We start from the raw sequence: 20,497 nt of genomic DNA, 5'->3' as shown, positions 1-20,497 counted from the left end.
ACTTAATGTAAATTTAATATTTGTTATAAATGGGTGCATTATGATGATTAATACTGTGAGATGCAGTGAAATACTAGGTGCAATGTTTCAATGATTTCTTTAATTCATGTCCCTGTTAGTGGCTGTTAGACCAGGAGGCAGCAACTTAGACATGCAGAATCTGATGAACATTGTGAACACAGTCAATATTGCTCCTGGGAGTCAGCCTCAGACCATTGTTGTCATGAGCAATCAGAAGGCTAATGGCTCTAGCTCTGCTGCTATCCAGACAGCTCTTCCTGTAGCTCAGAGCAACATTGTGGAAGGTATGCAGATACATATGGACCTCTCATTGTGCTTGCACAACTGGATATGTCTTAGATAAAACTAACCATTTTAAAATGCTCAATTAAATGCAGTTTTAGATTCTTGTTTCAGCTCCATTCGTCTTCACACATTTTGCTAGAGTTTAGCATTTTAACATCTGAGTATGCTGGTATGAACTGTCATTCAGAAATATCCTGTAACTGCAATTTTCATGAATCTGCAATGACTGATAATTTTGTGGATGTTCTGAACTCTATTATCTGATGCACCTCAAAGCCCTGCCCCTTTCCCTAATAATCTAACATTCGTAATGTTGGGGTCAGTGCTCAATTTCTTAAATATAGTGTGTTTTTACTCACTTAATGTGAACTAAAAATCCATCAATGTATGTTCAATTTGGCTACCATTAGACAAGTATATAGTTAACACCAGTTAATTATATTTCTTAGAGACACACTATTCATCTGCAGCTTGTAACTTCTAATTCCTGACCTCCAGCAAGAAAAAACAAATAACATGAACTTTAATTTGTACTCAGGAACATGATGTAGTCTTATCCAAGTTCCGCCGAGTTCAGACAGTCGCATCAAATCCACATGGTTAAGCACAGCATCACAGTTAAATTGTTAGCTATACATGAGTTGTACCGTATCACTTTAGCACAATCTCTTTAGCTCAATCAAGTGTGGTACACTGGAATTGTGGTACATTATTTTATTTACTTTATGTGTAAGAATTTTTATTCTTATTTTAGGTACTTCTGTGACACCTTTATCCTTCGCTTGTCCACGATGTGGAGCCCAGTTCAAAATGTTGGAGGCACTCCGGGGACATATGTGTGTAAGTACTCAAATAAATGACCACCCAACACAAACACTGTGTCTAACACCAAAGAGATTATCCATAATTATTTGGGTTTTTTCTTGTTGTATAGTTCTGCTGTCCAGACATGACTCACAAAACTGTAAAGAGAGAAGCACCCAAGCGTGTAGAACAAAAGCAGAGTGGCCCCCTCATGAAAGTAAAGACTGAAGGCATCATGAATCCAGGAGAACATCAGTCCAGGATTGTTATGTTGGTGGATGACTTCTATTATGGAACCTATGAGGGCAATCGGGAATATGTGCCCACAGACAACGTAAAAGAAACTTTATCATTCAGATGCTTCACCTGTGGCAAGAAGCAGAAGAACAATATCAGGTTTGAAATCTATCTTAATGTTAACTTTAGGAATGAAACTCTATAGTACAGCAGAGTACTTTTTATAGTGGCCTGCTGCTTGTATGTATGGCCACCTCTGTCTGGACAACTGTTGCAACTTGGAACCTCTTATTGGGAACGTTGTGGTTAAAATGTTGGACTACTGATTGGAAGGTTGTGAGTTTAAATCCCATCTAGAACCTCTAAGCTGCAAATGGTGGGCCCTTGAGCAAGGCCCTTAACCCTTAGCTGCTCACTTATATAAATGAGATAAATGTAAGTCGCTCTGGATAAGGGCATCTGCCACAAGCCATAAATGTCTGCCAAATGTCTCGTTACAGGCTCATGAACCACATGAAGTTACATGTAGACATGGAACAGCAGAATGGAGAACACACATCATGCCCGCACTGTTATCGCCAGTTTCCAACCCCGTTTCGCCTTCAGTGTCACGTGGAGAGCGTCCATTGCAATTTAGAATCAACTAGTAAGGGGAATGTTTTACTTGTATTCATACATTTACAGTACTTGTTTCTGTGCAATAAGGTCTTCTGTGCTTGTCGTGGTTTATTTATTTTTTTTTTTTTTTTTTTTTTTTTTTGTCGAATTATTACAGTCATCAGGAAATATAAGTTCTATAAACACAGAGATCTGAAACTTGATAGGATGTTACATGTTCAGCAATAAGTAGGAAAGGATTTCAGCTCCTGTTCCTGTAAAGAATAATAAAAATGAGCAAAGAATATTTTTCACCTACTCACCTGCTTCTCCAATTCATTCAGGAAATGCATGCTTTGTGCAGTTTAATGCAAAGATATTAATATAATCTTTACGTAAATCTAATTATTTTATCTTTTTATCTAATTAATTATCTAGACTTTTTTCTAGAATATTTTAAAAAGATTTTCGTAGATTAAAGCGTAAACTTGTGAAACTTGACGATTTACACATTTCATCTTGCATTGAATTTTATTCAGTCTGTAAATTCACATGTCCTTACAGCCAACATGTGTCATCTTTCTGGGCGATGACTTGGAATAGATCACTTTAGTTTAATTCAGTTGAATCCTGGCAACAGCTGTTTACAAACAGTAGCTGCGAAAGCACTCAGATTGCCACTCGTGTTGTATTTAGCGTAAGTGGGAAAGATTGGTCTTAATTGAGCTTCATGACATAAGCTACAGTATATACCTCAAACAACATCCTTACATCAAATTAGCATATTCTCTTGATGTATCTATTTTTAAGTTATTTTTAAGAAACTGTGCTTTCAGTCTTGACGCATCACTTTTCAACACCTTTTGTGATTACCTTCCTCTAAAGCAGGCTTATTAATTATTTGAGTTTAATTTGGTGATTTGGGAGCATGGAAAACAACAAAGTATGCAGGGTGGAAGTGATGATCCAGGAACATCATTGAGAAACACTGATTTAAGACAGTGTGTTCACATGCATGATCTGTGTTGACCGTTAACGTTCAGTTCTTTTTTTTTATATACAGTGTTTTTAATAGTATCATTCTTGCTAAACAGTTGTTTTTTTATGGTTGTTGTTTTATGATTGGTTCATGTTTTGTGCAGCCAGGTGTAAAATCTGTGAGTGGTCATTTGAGAGTGAGCCTGTTTTCCTGCAGCACATGAAGAATACACATAAACCTGGAGAAATGCCATATGTTTGTCAGGTGAACTACATTTTATAAAGCAGTTTCCTTTTTCCTTCTAGTAATTTCAGTGTGATTTTATCCAGTCAAACAACGCTGTGTTCTGTTTTCAATTGTGATATTTTCAGCTGTGCCAGTATAGATCTTCATTCTACTCTGATGTGCACAGTCACTTCTGCACGTGGCACGAGGACACCCGCTACCTGCTGTGCATTTACTGTCTGAAGGTCTTTAAGAACTCTGGTACATATCAGCAGCACTTTGCCCGCCATCAGGTAAATACAGGAGTACATTCTTTATAATCAATCTGTAGTTTCCAAAGAAGATTACACAAATTGCATGTATATAGTTTTAGATTCATTCTTAAATAACTATAAATCTTAGGAAAGTATTGTTTTGCTTTTTATTGCAGAAAACTTCAGTTTACCATTGTAACAAATGCAGACTTCAGTTTCTCTTCACAAAAGAGAAAGTTGATCATAAAGTCAATCACCACAAGACCTTTCGCAAGCCATCTACACTGGAAGGGCTCCAGGCTGGGACCAAAGTACGTGTTAGTACCCAAATCTATCTACGTTTCAATAGCATATTAATATTTTCACAATGTTAGCACATATGCAATTATGATGTAATTTCAAAAGGTTATTTTTATGATTGATTGAGTCTATATTTATGGCTAGACAACTCTTTTGTGTCTGTCTCATCTGTCTGCCTAGGTGACCATTAGAGCATGTGCAGTTCACAAAAAAACTGCAGGTCTAACAGGTCATAAAACAATTAAAGACACCGAGAGGCGCATCAGCACCACTCAGCCTAATCAGACTGCTACTGAGCAGAAGCCAGTGGTAGCACAAAGCAGTGGACCTGCTAAAAAGCAGATCACAAAAATGTATGGATTCCTTACAAAGTTCCAGGAGTACAGGTGAGTTCACATTTGGTTGTGTTTAACGACCAACTCTCAGATGTTCTGTTGAGTTCTTGTCCACTAGAAGGAGCTGTAGTCTTAAATCCTAGCACAATTAATCGCTTAGGAATTCACATACACATTCACAATAGGTAAATACCTGCTCATTAGGGATAGATGTTCGAGATAAATAGTAATTTACTTTTAAACTTTTTAAACAATTTTTATTCTGTTTCTATGCTTCTGTAGAGCTGCTTTGAGACAATGTCAATTGTTAAAAGAGCAATACAAATGAATTGAATTGATATCAAGTTCTCTTTTGAGTGCGGTTGATGTTACATGATGTAATACAACACAGAAAATAACACAAGTGATGTTTTGATATGATTGTTGGAATAGATGGCAAAATATAGAAAAAAGTTTATATGCATACAATGCAAAAAGTGAACTATATAATCAGATTACCTGCAAACATAATTCACTATTATTGTTAATATTACTTTTAGTTCTTTCTAATTTTAGCATGTTCCTTTGCTTGTATGAGTCTCATTAAAGTGTTTTGATGTTTTTATTCATTCATCACATTTTAATTAACACAGGGAACGTTAGTCAGACGGTTATAGTCAGATATCAGTGTTTTAGGTCTGGGGAATAAAAGCTAGAGTATTCAGAAATATCGTTCTGATTGGCATATATGCAATTTAAATTCTTCTTGTTGTGATATTGCTGGATCAACTAATGTTTAACTGATTAATGGTAATCTTTTTGAAGTAAGGCTATGTAAATTTAAATCATATTGAAATTGTATTCAGCTTCATGCAAACCTCCAACCTAAGAACTACTAGTACCTCTGGTCACTTAAATGTGTGGGTATTTAAAAGGGAGACTGGTATATATGTGATGGTTAAGGCTTTGAATTACTGATCATAAGGTTGGGGATTATAGTCCCGATTATGCCAAGCTGCCACTGTGGGCCCTTGAGCAATGCCCTTAACTCTCTTTGCTCCAGAGGTGCTGTATCTGGCGCTCTGTAGCACTGACGTTGGATTTTGGATAGTTTTGATATTGGCATACTGGTTGATGTTAGAATTTATCGTAAAAACAAAAGTTTGACACAAGCTTGCTGTATAAGCTTGCCTCATTAGTTGTTACAGTACCACAAAACATTGACACTGTGTATATCTGTACTATTTACAAAATGTTATCATTTAAACATCATTCTTCATAACAGATGTGTGGGAGATAGTGAGGGGTGTGTGTGTGAGTGAGAGATGCGTGTGTGTGAGTGAGAGATGTGTGTGTGTGTGAGATGTGTGTAATTATTGATTAACTGATGTTTCGCATTTCTTTTCTCAGATCACTGTTAGGGAGACAAAGGTGTGTGGAGTGCACTTTTGATATCCCAGATTTTGCCAATCACTATCCTACATATGTCCACTGTTCCTTGTGCACATACAGCACATGCTGTTCCCGTGCATATGCCAACCACATGATCAAGTGAGTTAACAGTTGTTTCGTTTGTTATAAAATAGCAGAAAAGTGCCAAATTTAGTCTAATGTTGTTCATAAATAACTAGAGGATTTTTACCTAGGATATTCCTCTGGTAACTGGAGTTTTGTTTCAACTTTATTCCAGCAATCATGTTTCAAGCAGAACTCATAAAGCCCGTACTAAAAAGGGATCTTTGAGGTAACGTCTTACATTCATTGGTCATCTTTTTCGTAGTTGAACAAACGGAGTACTGAAGGTTTTTTATTGCTAAAACCTGACTTGTTTTGCAGTTGGTTAAAGCTAACATGTGTTTGGTGTAACTACAAGACTACTCAGGGAGACCTGATGGCTAAACACTTGGCCCAATTCCCAAATCACTCTCGCTGTGTTTTCAGTTTAAAAGGTGAGATTTTTTTTGTTTGTTGTTTTTTTTTTTTAAGACATTGCTAACATGTACAGTGCATTTTATACAAAAATGAAGGGTATTCGCTTCTGCAAACATACATATTTATGTGCATACTAGGTAAACATTATAAGGATTACATATTTTCTATTCATATTTTCTCATTTTGGGAAAATTATATACATATTGTGAAATTAAGGAATTTTATATTTAGACTTGTATGACAGTTCTTGTATCACACTTCTGTTACCTCCAATGTCTTTCTAATAAGTCAATCTTATAAAACACAGGTTTTTTAATCTGTTTGGCTTTGTTTTAGAAATCAGTAAGCTTGATATCAGTTCCCTGTACATTGTTGACTCTCTAACTGTTATTAATGCTGTTAGTGTAGTAATGCAAAAACATCCACTTCATATAAAAACAGTGCTTTTCTTTATGTTTCACCAATTATCAATGTAAATAGTTTAAAATTGAACAGCTGAACAAACACCACACTGGATACACTAAGCAATAAATTGCTTCCTTTCAAATCAAGTGTAGAAAAAAAACACTATTTACAGACTGCATTGTTTGTTGGAATGACTATTTGGTTTTCCAGGTCACTCTGCATGTATTCTTCAAGTTTATGTAAATATTAGGTTTAGCTTAATTGTAGCAATTCCTAATGACATTTTCCCACTATCCTGCTTTATCCATGCTGGGCAGAGTCTGCACTGAATTGTATTTTAATTACATGTTTTCAATAGGACAAACCCAAACTGGCCACCCATTGTAGTGTGCCGTGCTTGTAAGTGCAACCGATCTCATGCAAGTACTGTTAATGTCATAGTTGATAATTTGTCACAAATAAGTTGCCGTTCAGGGGCACGGTGGCTTAGTGGTTAGCACGTTCGCCTCACACCTCCAGGGTCGGGGTTCGATTCCCGCCTCCACCTTGTGTGTGTGGAGTTTGCATGTTCTCCCCGTGCCTCGGGGGTTTCCTCCGGGTACTCCGGTTTCCTCCCCCGGTCCAAAGACATGCATGGTAGGTTGATTGGCATCTCTGGAAAATTGTCCCTAGTGTGTGATTGTGTGAGTGAATGAGAGTGTGTGTGTGTGTGCCCTGCGATGGGTTGGCACTCCGTCCAGGGTGTATCCTGCCTTGATGCCCAATGACTCCTGAGATAGGCACAGGCTCCCCGTGACCCGAGGTAGTTTGGATAAGCGGTAGAAAATGAATGAATGAATGAAGTTGCCGTTCAGACTCATTCTGCGCCATTCGAATGAAAATTTTGTTGTGTTTTTTCCATGTTATACCTTGGGATGACTAACTGTCCTCTTTCCGCATGCTAGTGGAAACGTGTCATAAAACATTAATATAACCATATAGTTAAAATAATGTAAAATATTTTGCTTACACAATTCCTACTGTATACCATCAGAAGGAAGACAGCAACAAGGGTTTCTATATACATAACAGGAACTAATTCCTTTTAAAAAGGACTGTACAACAAGGAACTATCAGCTGCTTTTGAGCTCCTTACGCTTTGTAACTGGCACATGGAGAACCACTTTTACAATTTAACATTGTATTATAAACTGGAGTATTAGTGGCCATAAGGCTTCAAAAAGAAGACTAACTGTGTGTTCCTATGATCCCTCCCCTCCCCTACAGAGTGTCTGGAGACTGATATTGAATTCTGCCAGGAGGAGGAGGAGGAGGAGGAGGAGAAAGTGGAAGGAGCTAATGATGTTGAGGCAAAGCCTGACTGGTTGTCCATGGAGAACTGGAGCGTTCCAAGTGATGGAGGATCTGTGCCAGAGTTTACAGACAGCAGTGGGCCACAGCATTCAATGTCTAAAAGCAGTGATGTTCTGGAGTATTTTCAGCTGTTATTCCCCGACATCCTCATGGAGCAGATTGCTAAGGAGACCAATGCTTATGCTGAGTATCAGCGCTATGTAGGCAGAGGAGATCCCACTTGGCAGTCTCTTACTAGTGAAGAGGTCAAAGGCTTCATAGGCCTGTCTATTCTGATGGGACTGCAAGTTCTTCCAGAGCCAGATATGTATTGGTCTTGGAAGCATTATCATGGCTGTTCCACATTTTACAGGACCATGTCTGTAGAACGCTTCAAGCAGGTCAGCCTGCATATTCGGATGAACAGCATGCTTGAAAAAGAGGACCACGACAACGGAGACAAACTGTCTTTCTTCCAGCCCATGTTGAAAACCCTGGAGACTAGCATGCGCAAAGCTTACAAGCCAAACAAATGTTTGACTATTGATCGAACTTTACTGAGATCTCATGAAAATGCAGCTGACAGGGAGAAGTGTAGAAACTCTCAACCACAAATATGGCTCTTATGTGATTCAAAGTCAGGGTACTGTCACAAAATGTTAATTTTGACAAAACAGAAAAAGAACAAAGACTTAGGGAGTTTGGTTGTGCCATATCTTGTAAAGGGCCTTGAAAGTAGACATCATCAGATATTCATGTCAAGCCTGCTAGCAAGTATTCCCCTAATGAAGGAGTTGCACAAAAAGAACATATACTGCTCCAGCTCCAGCTCCACATGCAGCACAGTCCTTCCAAGAGAATTCTGGGATCAGCCTGCATTGAAGAACACTGGGGATTATGTTCAATTTGAGCACCCACCTGTACTGGTTACCAGATGGAAAGATGCAAAAGAGATGGTCTGCATTTCTACAAATGCTGTCGCTGGCCAGCCAGACAAAGTTTGGAGAAGGTCCACCAGTAAGCCAGGGGAACTCGCCACCATTTCAAGACCACTGGTGTTTAAGTTGCTACAAGATAACATGCGTGGTGTGGACATCTGCAGTCAGCTCCTGGCCTGCAACCAGCTAGGAGGATTGGTCCTGGACACAAACTGGCGTCGTCTTTTCTGGTTCTTTGTCAACTTGAGTATCATTAACTCCTTTATTGTACTACGAGAGACTCGGAAAGGCAACCCACCCACATGGCTTCAGGGAGGCCACTTCTCTCAGGCTAACTACCGAAAACGCTTGGGATACCAGCTGGCCAAGTGTGCTGAAAGACAAGCTTTTCAGAAGGAAATGAACAGTGACCAGTTGCATCAGCAGAGACATGAGGGTAGGACAGAAGCTTCTAAGACTTCTGAGGGTGTCACACTGTTTAACCAAAATTAATTGTAGGCCATGGTGATGTAAGAATTGTGACCTAAAGCTTCAGTATTATAAGAGTGTGTATGGCTGCACTGCATGTCAGGTCAAACATACCTGATGACTCTGGGACTACTATGCTTTCTATGGTTATGAGGCAGAAAAGCCTGAGTATGAATGTATAAGATACAGAGCATTAACATTTTCTAAATTATATTTAGTGGTATGAGATCTTACTTATTTTTATTTTCTCTACAGGTAACCCTGAAATTGGGAGTATGGAGCCTACAAGGTATGTTTGTTATTTGTGTGGGAATAATTTTATATATATTTAAATAAACTTCCATTGCTTGTTGGTTACATTAGCTTTGTGAATCATGCAAAACTAATATAGAAAACTTTGTTTAATCATATTTGAATAAGGAGGAAATTTTATTGTTCAATTTAGTTTGACAGTAAAGCTCTTCCCAGTTTATTAGGTACACCTGCTGTATACGGGGCATCGACACTGGCAGTTTAGTACAAAATGGCACAGTTTACACAATTTTGACCTGTGAAGCCAATGAGGACTTCAATAGTTTCCACATGTAGCATGATTGCAAAGAGAATGTTGTAGGGCACAGAAAAGTGCCCTTCTGTCTTACTCTGCATAACAACACAAAATTAACTTAAAATAAATAAGAATAAAATTAAAAAAAGAAAATGGATTCACCATGCACATTTGTGGTGATGTAAGATGAACACAAATGCACCACGGTTCGATAGAATCAGTTGAGTCTGAAACCAGAACACTGCCAGGGGTACCAAGAACAATTGCACTCAGATTCAGACAACCTTAGATGCTCTTTGTAGGTATGCAATTACAGATTGTAATCCAACTGTTGTTAGGCACAATTTGTCAGGACCATCATAGAAGCACGGCTGACTAGTTATTACTACTGTAGGTTGATGAACCATTCTAAATATATCAGTGTTTTTAGGCTTGTTCATTGGGGATAAATACATACACATTTAAATATAAGTACACTATTAATCTTGAACTCTTTATATTAACTTTTTGTTTTATGTTTATGTTCTGTAAAGCTACTTTGAGACAATGTCCATGATTAAAAGCGCTATTCAAATAAATTTGAATTTGCTTTGTATATCTAGGTCCAGAAAATGCAGTAACAATTGTATCTTCTTTCAGGCAACATACTTCAGCTATGCAGGACACCATTACTCCTACAAACTTTTCCCCTAGCTTGGCACTGGAGGATACCTCTGGGATAAATGAAGATATTGATCAAGAATTGGCCCCTCTGGGGTCATCAGATTCAGAAATGGAGACAGATGACAGTAGTCAGCAAGAGCCTGTTGAGATCAGAGATGAGCACAAAGGCAAGGAGTCTGCAGCCAAGCCGAATTCTCAGATTTCTATCAAAGAAACCGAGGACATGCTGTCTGCGCATCAGCTCCGAATTATACTGTTTGCATTGTGCTCTGGAATACAGAAAGCAGCCAAGGATATGGGCACAGAACCTCAGCTCATTAGGACTTGGCTTCAAGACAAAGAGAAAAGACTAGACTGTGAGAGTCAAGACAGTAGCAGTGGAGAGGCTGTGGAGCATTTGGTGGAGTGGGTTCTAGTCCAGCGGGAACAGCAGCATCCCATCAGAGAGGAGAATTTATTTCAGAAAGCTTCTGAGATCCACAATCAGATTAATCAAAACAGCTCCTTCTGTATTTCATATGACTGGGCAGTGACCTTTATGCTACAGCACAAGCTGGGCCTGCACAATAATGAAATGCCTTGTCATCAGCTACCAAGTAGAATGGAGGAAAATTGCAGAGATTTCACAGGGTTTGTTCATAGACAGATTAAAACACACAATGTTCCTCTTTCAGCTGTTGGTGCTATGGATGAGCTTTCGATTTTTGTTGACTTTGACCAAATTGTCAATTGTTCAGGCTCTTCCAAAGACTCAGCATTCCAATTAGAGGGCACTGGGAAACCATGGATGAACATTTACCTGTCAGTTCTTGCAGATGGCACATTGTTGCCGACAATGCTGTTTATTAAAGGCATGTCTTTAGATAGTTTTAGCAAAGAGCTCTCAGACTTAGTTCAAATTAAAGCAAGAGTTGAAGGTTTCTCAGAAAAAGAAGAACTAGAGATCTGGTCTGCTAATGTATGGCAGCGGTATTTAAACTCTCACAATGAGAATAAGGCTATGCTAGTTATTGATGGCCATCATAGCCACATGACAGAAGGCTTCCTATCCACCTTAAATGGAACCCAGACCGTACCTATGGTTATTCCATCTGGGTGCAGCAGCCAACGACAGCCTCTGGAAATGTGTGTGCGCCCTGTGCTGAAAAAGTTCTTGCTATGTCGCTGGTCTCATTTAGTCACCCAAAACAGAACAGGTGAGATGAATCCTGAAGGCCTGGTTCAGCTTCTTGTGTCATGGTTAGAGGAGGCCTTGGCTTGTTGTTCTGGTAGGCCTCAAGTGATTCAGCACTCATTCTGCCACTCCAGACTGATCACAAACCAAGAAGAATGTAATAAGGACACTGATGCTCAGTTGAAACTTCTGAATACATTGACAGAAGCCATGCTTGGGCCTGAAGTGATAAATTCTGTGTCAAAGGAAGAGGCCATAGAGAAACATGTTGAAGGCATCCTGGAGAAAAGAGAAAAAGTAATAAATGGAAATAAAAGTGGTGTTGAACAGGCTGAGCGAGAAATACTTGGAGAAACTGAGAATGAAAGCAAAACAGAGAGTGAGAGAATGGAGACAGAGCAACAAGCACAGGCAACAACGAATGAAGGATTAGAGGTGTCAAGTGAAGTGAACACTTCAAAGTGTTCTCCCCTTCCTGATAACTCCTCACAGTCACAAGCTGTACACCATGTTAATGAGAGAGAGGAGCTTTTAGAACCCTGTCAGGACCTTATTACAACACAGACAGATGTTGGATCCAGTTGTTGAGTTGGTACAGAAATTTGAAAGAAAGGGTGAATAAGCGCAGTATATATTTAATGTGTCTAGTCATGACAAATAATTTGTTATCTTGAGGAGAAATTGTCTTAAAATCCTCAAACCTTATTTTATTGCAATATATTAAAGTGGATGAGAGATTGATGACCTTTTTTAAACCGTTTGTACTTTCTCCCAGATTGTAACTATTTTTCATTTATGTCTATGGATGTGGATCTCTTGTAAATAAATGTTTTGTTTCCTCCATCCAATTAAACGTGGGTGTCTTCACCCTTATGTCTCAGTGATAATGAAGATTATTATAATGAGATCTGGATGCATCTTGAAGAGATGAGAACATTTTTGCTGCTCTGGAGTTAAACTACTTTACCCTAAACATTTACAATTCTCCAAACTAATTACTTTCCACATGCATTGTCAAATTAGCATATGTTTACTTTGTGGCAGTTTATGATCTTTGGACAAATTATGTGAAGATGATCACATCCTATTCTAAAAGGCTATAGAATAGTGTGAAAATGTGGGGTATTTTGAAATTTCTAGGTTTTAACTGTGTCCATTTTGTGTCTTTGTGTTTGTTTGGTCTTTTTCTCTGGGTCTGTGTAGCCCATTACACAAATTATATAGAATGCAATTTCTTAATCACAATATGAAAATGTTAAAGTATGATACCAAGTCATCATCTACCACACACCAATACTCCACTTGACACAAACCACATATATGTCAGCATGGTTGTACAGTATATAGCATTGCTGGCTCACATCTAAGAAGATTCAAGTCAGTTTATTTGTATAGTGCTTTCCGCAGTTTCCCGTTGTCTCAAAGCAGCTTTACAGAAGTATGGAAACAGAAGAGAGATAAAAATAAATATAATAATAAGAAGAAGAAGAAATAAGGATAAAAATAAATAATATATACAATTAAAGTTTAAAATAAATTTTAAAAAGATTTACTTAAAATTTAAGATACTATATATCTATCCCTAATGAGCAAGCCGGAGGCGACGGCAGCAAGGAAAAACTTCCTGAGATGATATGAGGAAGAAACCATGAGAGGAACCAGGCTCAGAAGATGGTGTCGTTGCATAGCCCATTTTGTTAGGAAGCTGGGGTCAATGCACAGAGCCATGACACTGGTACCCCTGGTACGGATGGGGTTAAAGGCCTCACTTAAAGCCACCCGTTCACCCAATCTTATGCTAAGTAACCCAACACCAACACCTTTGAGCCATGACTACTATGGTCTGTGGTATAATCCGGAGCTTGGGTTAGGTTACATAGGTTAATCTGTTTAGTGTTTTGCATGCTCCTGCATCCTGGTTTCTTCTAGGATCTCTGGTGTCATTTCTCCTTGCCAAACCAAGCCAGTAGATGGAGTGGCTACTCGAAATCACCTTTGGTTTTACAAATTATATCAAAGGTGTTTGGTGAGGGGGGGACACGGTGGCTTAGTGGTTAGCACGTTCGCCTCACACCTTCAGGGTTGGGGGTTCGATTCCCGCCTCCGCCTTGTGTGTGTGGAGTTTGCATGTTCTCCCCGTGCCTCGGGGGTTTCCTCCGGGTACTCCGGTTTCCTCCCCCAGTCCAAAGACATGCATGGTAGGTTGATTGGCATCTCTGGAAAATTGTCTGTAGTGTGTGAGTGAATGAGAGTGTGTGTGTGCCCTGCGATGGGTTGGCACTCCATCCAGGGTGTATCCTGCCTTGATGCCCGATGACGCCTGAGATAGGCACAGGCTCCCCGTGACCCGAGGTAGTTCGGATAAGCGGTAGAAGATGAGTGAGTGAGTGAGTGTTTGGTGAGATTGAAGCCAGGGCTCAGTGTAAATCATTCCAGTTGTTCCACACCTCAGTTTGGTGAAGGTCAACATATGACTGGACTATGGCCATATAGTGTAAGTGGCTCTTCACTGAGGAAATGAATGTTTTGTGGAAAGTCTTGTGTTTTCAACATTTTATAAGAGAAATAATACACACACAACATATTCATAGTATCAGTTAAATAATTTGACCATAGAATGTTCAGTTGAGGAAAACTAGAGTAGACTGTTGACTGTAATCTTCATGTTGATTAATGATTTGCAGCATTTACAGTGTCGCCTCGGTTACATAACCTTCCTGCTGTCTGTGGGACGCGCCTCATTTCACCGCCTTATAAGATCCTTCTGCTACAAGACAATCCTTCCTTTAAGGAACTTCTGGCGAGTTTGTTAAAGAATGGGTATGTATACGTCTAATCGTGTCTTAAATAACGTTTGTTTGTTTTTAACTTACTTTCGTACGCGAGTTAAACAAACTGCCGTGAGTCTGCGATTCTGAAATGGTGTTTCGTCAAAAAAAAAAAAAAAAGAAATAATCATAAATATAAATATTTATTATCATGGACCCGCATGGTGGTGCCTGTTGAAGTTGCACTTAAGATTTCTACATAGAATATCCTATTTGGCCCAAAATAATTTTAATAATATTAAAGTAAATACAGACACAGAGCAGTGTTTTAGCAAACCACAGTTTGTTGTTTTTCCAGTTGTGTTGGTTTATGTGATCATTATACCATGTTTTGTCCCATAACCTAACACTTTGTTTTGTGTAGTTTGTGGGAAAGAGCCTATAATTCTGCTTTCAAGTTATTTGTCATGTTTTATAACTAAAATGTAAACTTCTTACTATACACATTTCATCATTTACCCAGAAAGTGAAATAAGTGTAACAAGACTACATGACAGCTTTACTGTACATCCTCCTCTAACAGTTTAATGTGATGTAATTATTATATTTATATATAAATATATAAATATTATTTAAAAAAAGGATATATTTAAATTATATCATTATTATTCTTTTTTTTTTATTATAGTAAAAAAAAAAAGCTTGGAAATAGAACATGAAGCAGATGTGATCTGTTTGTTTGTTTGTTTGTTTGTTTACCTACCTACTTATTGCTTACTTATCTGTCTGTGTAGGCTATCTATAAATTAGTTAGGCATACATGACCCTTCACTATTATCCACCTCTGTTTGACACAAGCCATAGTACATGGCAGTCAAGTACCTTGAGGGAAACCTGCTCCAACAGAGCACGTGAGCAGCAAAGGGGTTCTCCATCACTCCTGTCTCTTCATTCATTTGTGAAGTGTGATAAATCTATGGGGCATCACATTACCGCTACGAATAGCTCCTAACCACACCTCTTATTGACCCCCTCATGTTCTGCTGCTATGTATGTATAATGTAGGATTATACATGTAATGTAGGATTTGTAACGTAGGACTGATATAAGTATACACTAATTTCATGATAAATACAAAGAAAAATAGAATTCAACAAAGAGACATTTATAGGGTTTTTTCTTGCATACTGTTTTGCAAGATTGCTACGAAATATTTTTGTTTAAGACTCACTAGAGTTTCTGTTTATCAGTGAAAGGATGTTGTATAACTTTTTGGCAGTGCTTGCTATCTCTTAACTTATTGAGAAATGTCACATCTGTTGCTTCTCATATAACAACCACTTTATCCTATTGCTCAATTTTTCAACAATTAATTATATTGAATAATTGTTGGAACATTTATTAGTTTATTTATATTTAATAAAAACATTTTGATTTGTGCCCAATGACGCCTGAGATAGGCACAGGCTCCCTGAGGTAGTTCGGATAAGCGGTAGAAAATGAGCGAGTGAGAGTGTTGATTTTGTTTAGATGGGAAGATTATTTTTCTTTTATTGTAGTATCACAAAATTGTGTAAAAGTGTCTGCCTGGAATCAACTAGCTTACTACAATCCACACTGTTTGTTTGATTGTTTGTTTTTCTTTTATTTTAACTCTAAGTTTTAATTACAACGAACTTAAAATAAGTTTATTTATTTAACTTACCTTTAAACATATTCACTTAGCTTTTTTTGTCCTTTATCTGATGTGAAAAGGTGATAAAATATTTTACCTTACTTTAATCATATCTAATAAATTTAATTTCATCCTGTGCAACTTTCTTTCACTATAGGGTGCACATACAGTCTATCTGAAATATTGACATCTCACTGCAAAATATATTTTGTGTGATTTGTAAATAAAAACAGTACAAAATAGCTTATCTATATACTTTGCTTGAAGTGAAAAGGTGATACAAGAATCATTTACTCTTATCATCTAATAAAACAATATTCTTGCTAACTGAATGTTGTAAAGCCAAGTTTCAGCTGCCTATAACATTGCCTACTGCCTAAAAAGTCATCTTTATTTCTGTCTATATAAGTCATCTTTATTTCTGTCGGTATGGGTTATGCATGTATAATATATATTATACACTATAACCTATAGTGGAACAAATGTGACAGCTCACTGCAAAAGATAGGTTGTGTGATTCATATTGATCTCCCATGAATGCCAGTGAATGGATTTTGACTGTTAATCTGTCCCCCTGGACTAAAATGCGAGTTTATAGAATGCTTGTTTCCTTACCTCACCCACAGCTAAAACCATATTTAGAATTACAGTCTGTTTATAAGTAATGGAATCATTTCAGAGATGTCGAAATTTCTGCAGGGAATTTTCCATGCCTTGCTACATGTTCTGCAGTAATGTCTAAGTATTTTATTACTTTATCAAATATAAACACACAGACATGAGACAAACTAAAGGAAATATTGTGCTGTTTGTTTTGGGACTTGTATAATCTGTGCTTAGGTTCAATGAAGCTGTTTTTGTGGCTTATCATGATCCAATCCCTAAATAATACACTTTATGTTGTTTTGTCCTTTGATTTGTCACATATTGATTCGATCTTATCAATGCAATATGAATCCAATCTACTGGACCACAATGATGTAAATTTGCTTTAGAATCAGGTTGTTTTTCTTTTTTTCTATCCACAGCATCTACCTGCTCAGGATGTGGACCAGGTTACAAAAGTCCTCTGGATGCCATGAATGGTAAGGCATCACAAAGCTTGGTATCAATGACTCCATCCAAAGAAAGAGATGCAAGAAATTAACCTGTAACATGAATATTCCCCAAGGTCCTCGAGAGGAGATTGTTTACCTGCCCTGTATTTTTCGGAATACTGAAATACGAAAGCCTGATTATCTTGCAACCGTTGATGTAAATCCTAAATCTCCTACTTATTGTAAGGTAAGACAAAATAGAAGAAACCATTGGGTGTGTTTAAAGCTGTACAAATTAAAGCTTTGCTTCTCTATTAAAAAAAATTATTTGTTTTTATTTTGTACTTCACAAGTTAGTAAAGTATGTGTGCACTTGGTGAATGTAGGTGATTCATAGGTTGCCTATGCCCAATATGAATGATGAGTTGCACCACTCTGGATGGAATGCCTGCAGCAGCTGTTTTGATGATGCCTCCAAAAAACGCAACCGGCTTATCTTACCTTCCCTGATTTCCTCCCGGGTCTATGTTATTGATGTGGGAACAGATGCCCGTGCTCCACGACTTCACAAGGTGAGGTAACTGAAGAGTAATCGCAACCTTCTCTGTTATAAATTATCACTTACCTGGGCTGCATAATGTTTGTCAGGTTCTTAAATACAATGTTCAGTATGCAATGAAATTCTTACTCACAAATTTTCTCCATCAGTGGTCAGTTTAACCATGTACACCTGCCTAGTGTTAATGAGCCTTTGCCATCTGTTGCCTCAGAGTCCTTTACTTGGTTGACTGACAGGTGTGGAGCTCGATGTCTTCTATTGTTGTAGTCCATCCACTTCTAGGTTTGATGTATTATGCATTCTGAAATGCTTTTTTTTCCTCACAGCAGTTGTAAAGAGTGGTTATTCGAGTCACCATAGCATCTCTGTCAGCACAGATTATTCTGGCTATACTCATGAACAAGGCATTTCTGCCAAAAGAACTGCCAATAATTGGATGCTTTTCTTGTGTGTATGTTTTTCACACCATTCTGTATAAACTCTAGAGACTGTTATGCATGAAAATCTCAGATCAATATTTTTCCCATTCTGTTTGATGTCAACAGTAACTGAAATTTGTAAGATCTGTATCTGCTTGATGATGATGCATTGTGATGCTGCCACATGATTGACTCATTGGATAAGTGCATAAATGTATAGGTGTTCCTAACAAAGTGGCCTGTCCTTGAGTACAGTGTATAATATCCATAGAGGTTCAGCCACTTTCCATTAATCAGTTTCTTCCAACAGACTGTTGAACCTGTGGAGATGTTCTGGAAATGTGGCTTGGCCAATCCTCATACCTCTCACTGCTTGGGCACTGGACAAATTATGATCAGTACCCTGGGAGACCCCTCAGGAAATGGAAAGGGTAATATACCAGTTTGGGCAATTGACTTACATGCTATATACCTATAATAACTCAAAGACTGTTAATGAATATGCTATGTTGACAATGAAGTAAACATTACTAATTAGGAATCAGCACTTATTATAAGAACCTTAAATGGTTTTAAGAAGTGACAAATAATGTTTAAAGTAATGAAGGTACATTTGATGTGTGTGTCTAGGTGGATTTGTGTTGTTGGATGGTGAGACTTTTGAAGTGATTGGAAACTGGGAATTGCCTGGTGAAGCAGCACCCTTTGGATATGACTTCTGGTACCAGCCACGTCATAATGTCATGATTAGCACCGAGTGGGGAGCACCCAAAATACTCGCCAATGGATTCAATCCTGCAGATGTCAAAGCAGGTGTGTAGTTTTTGTTGATTCTCTGTTGATTTGTGGTCATTGATGTGGATGTAGGCATCATTTTTCATTACCATTAGAACATAATGTGACTTTTCTCTGCAGGTCACTATGGGCAGTGCATCCATGTGTGGGACTGGACCACTCACAAGCATATGCAGACTCTGGATCTAGGAGAAGAGGGTGCCATTCCTTTAGAGATCCGCTTTCTGCATGACCCTGCTGCAGCTGAAGGTTATGTGGGCTGTGCACTCCAAGGCACCGTGTTCCGCTTCTATAAGACTCCGGCAAGCATATGTTAAACTTTCCAGAAATTCCTATCATAAAATTGTGCTTGTAATTATATTGAGACTATATTGGCTGAACTCACTCCTGTTTTTTTAGAAAGGTGACTGGGCTGCAGAGAAAGTCATCAAGGTTCCTAGTAAAAAAGTAGAGGGTTGGGTCCTACCTGAGATGCCAAGTAAGGATTTTTTAAACTACACTGAAACCTAGATGGTTCACAAGCAAAATGTGTTTATGTATGTAAATGTGTCTTGCTTCAGGTCTCATCACAGACATTTTAATCTCACTGGATGATCGCTTCCTGTACTTCAGCAATTGGTTGCATGGTGACATTCGACAGTATGACATCACTGACAAGAGAAATCCCCGTATGGTGGGCCAGGTGTGATAGCACTATGAAAACATTTAATATTTTTCAACCATTTTAATTAAAGGTTTTATGAAAAATAAAGTTGGATATGGTCTTGCTACCAATTTTACTAAAAAACTGTTTTTATAAGATCTTTCTGGGAGGCAGCATTCAAAATGATGGTCCTGTTAAAGTTCTAGAGGATAAAGAACTGAAACAGCAACCTTCTCCACGAATAGTGAAGGTAAGCAAAAACTTTTTTGGCTGGTAATTCATCTGACATGGAGTGTTGAGTGAAGGAACTATTGATAGACTTCATGATTTAAAATAGGATATCTGATTAATTTTAAAGGCTGTAGAAAAATACAAACTTAAAAAAAAAGACCATTTGTTCCTGAAATTTGTCAGTTGAAAATGAATGATTTATTGTAAATCAGGGCAAGAGAATACCAGGCAGTCCACAGATGCTGCAACTGAGCCTGGATGGAAAAAGACTCTATGTTACTACTTCTCTATACAGTGCATGGGACAAACAGTTCTATCCTGAGATAATAAAGTAAGACATACATATCGTGCATGCAATCAGCCAGTCATGCTGCAGCAGTGCAATACAAAAAACCACTCGAAGCTTAATTTAGTTCACGTCAGAATGCAGAAAAATGTGATCTGCAAAATGTGTCTGTTTTTAGGCAAGGCTCAGTCATGCTGCAGATTGATGTGGACACACTGAATGGTGGCCTGATGCTGAATGAAAAATTCTTGGTGGATTTTGGACAGGAACCCGACGGTCCTGCTCTCGCTCATGAGATCCGATACCCTGGAGGTGACTGCACCTCCGACATCTGGCTATGAAATGGCAGCTCTTAGCTCTACAAAATAAACCTGGAGTACTAAACAGTTATCCTTCTTGCTTAGTCATTAGTAGTTAACTTGATCATGCTTTGTATTACTTGTTGTCTTTCTAGAAATCAATATGTGACTGATGTTGATCAAATTATTCACTAACAGACTGACACTCATGGTTGACCTGCATCACAATCAATTTTTGTAATCTCTGTGCGAAACTGTAGTTCACACAGTAACTCACCTTTTTATATTAAAACACATCTGTGCACAAAAA

At 38.1% G+C, this 20,497-nt stretch overlaps 2 protein-coding genes across 6 annotated transcripts in view; both read left to right on the top strand.

Moving 5' to 3' along the window:
• The window catches only part of pogzb (pogo transposable element derived with ZNF domain b), a 32,976-nt gene extending 20,614 nt beyond the window's left edge, over positions 1-12,362 (top strand). For 4 of the 5 annotated variants that reach the window (XM_060869777.1, XM_060869776.1, XM_060869779.1 and 1 more), the window contains 14 exons: positions 120-305; positions 1,061-1,146; positions 1,241-1,506; positions 1,848-1,993; positions 3,087-3,187; positions 3,295-3,441; positions 3,579-3,713; positions 3,883-4,088; positions 5,427-5,567; positions 5,707-5,760; positions 5,853-5,965; positions 7,620-9,059; positions 9,347-9,380; positions 10,278-12,362. In XM_060869777.1, coding sequence (XP_060725760.1) covers positions 120-305; positions 1,061-1,146; positions 1,241-1,506; positions 1,848-1,993; positions 3,087-3,187; positions 3,295-3,441; positions 3,579-3,713; positions 3,883-4,088; positions 5,427-5,567; positions 5,707-5,760; positions 5,853-5,965; positions 7,620-9,059; positions 9,347-9,380; positions 10,278-12,063 — 4,841 coding nt within the window. In that variant the 3' untranslated portion in view covers positions 12,064-12,362. The remainder of the gene's footprint in view (positions 1-119; positions 306-1,060; positions 1,147-1,240; positions 1,507-1,847; positions 1,994-3,086; positions 3,188-3,294; positions 3,442-3,578; positions 3,714-3,882; positions 4,089-5,426; positions 5,568-5,706; positions 5,761-5,852; positions 5,966-7,619; positions 9,060-9,346; positions 9,381-10,277) is intronic. The other variant, XM_060869778.1, reaches the window with a different exon arrangement.
• Positions 12,363-14,178: 1,816 nt separating this feature from the next.
• Positions 14,179-20,497, top strand: selenbp1 (selenium binding protein 1). Its single transcript, XM_060869775.1, has 12 exons — positions 14,179-14,295; positions 16,947-17,003; positions 17,090-17,202; positions 17,342-17,527; positions 18,244-18,364; positions 18,564-18,746; positions 18,849-19,030; positions 19,128-19,206; positions 19,289-19,410; positions 19,529-19,621; positions 19,815-19,933; positions 20,067-20,497. Exons 1-12 carry the CDS (start codon positions 14,292-14,294, stop codon positions 20,227-20,229), a joined length of 1,422 nt encoding a protein of 473 aa, XP_060725758.1. The 5' UTR covers positions 14,179-14,291; the 3' UTR covers positions 20,230-20,497.

The sequence above is a fragment of the Tachysurus vachellii genome, chromosome 5 (assembly GCF_030014155.1).
Source record: "Tachysurus vachellii isolate PV-2020 chromosome 5, HZAU_Pvac_v1, whole genome shotgun sequence".
NCBI lineage: Eukaryota > Metazoa > Chordata > Actinopteri > Siluriformes > Bagridae > Tachysurus > Tachysurus vachellii.
Note: the sequence above shows the minus strand (reverse complement) of the source record. Positions and strands in the feature narration are given on the sequence as shown.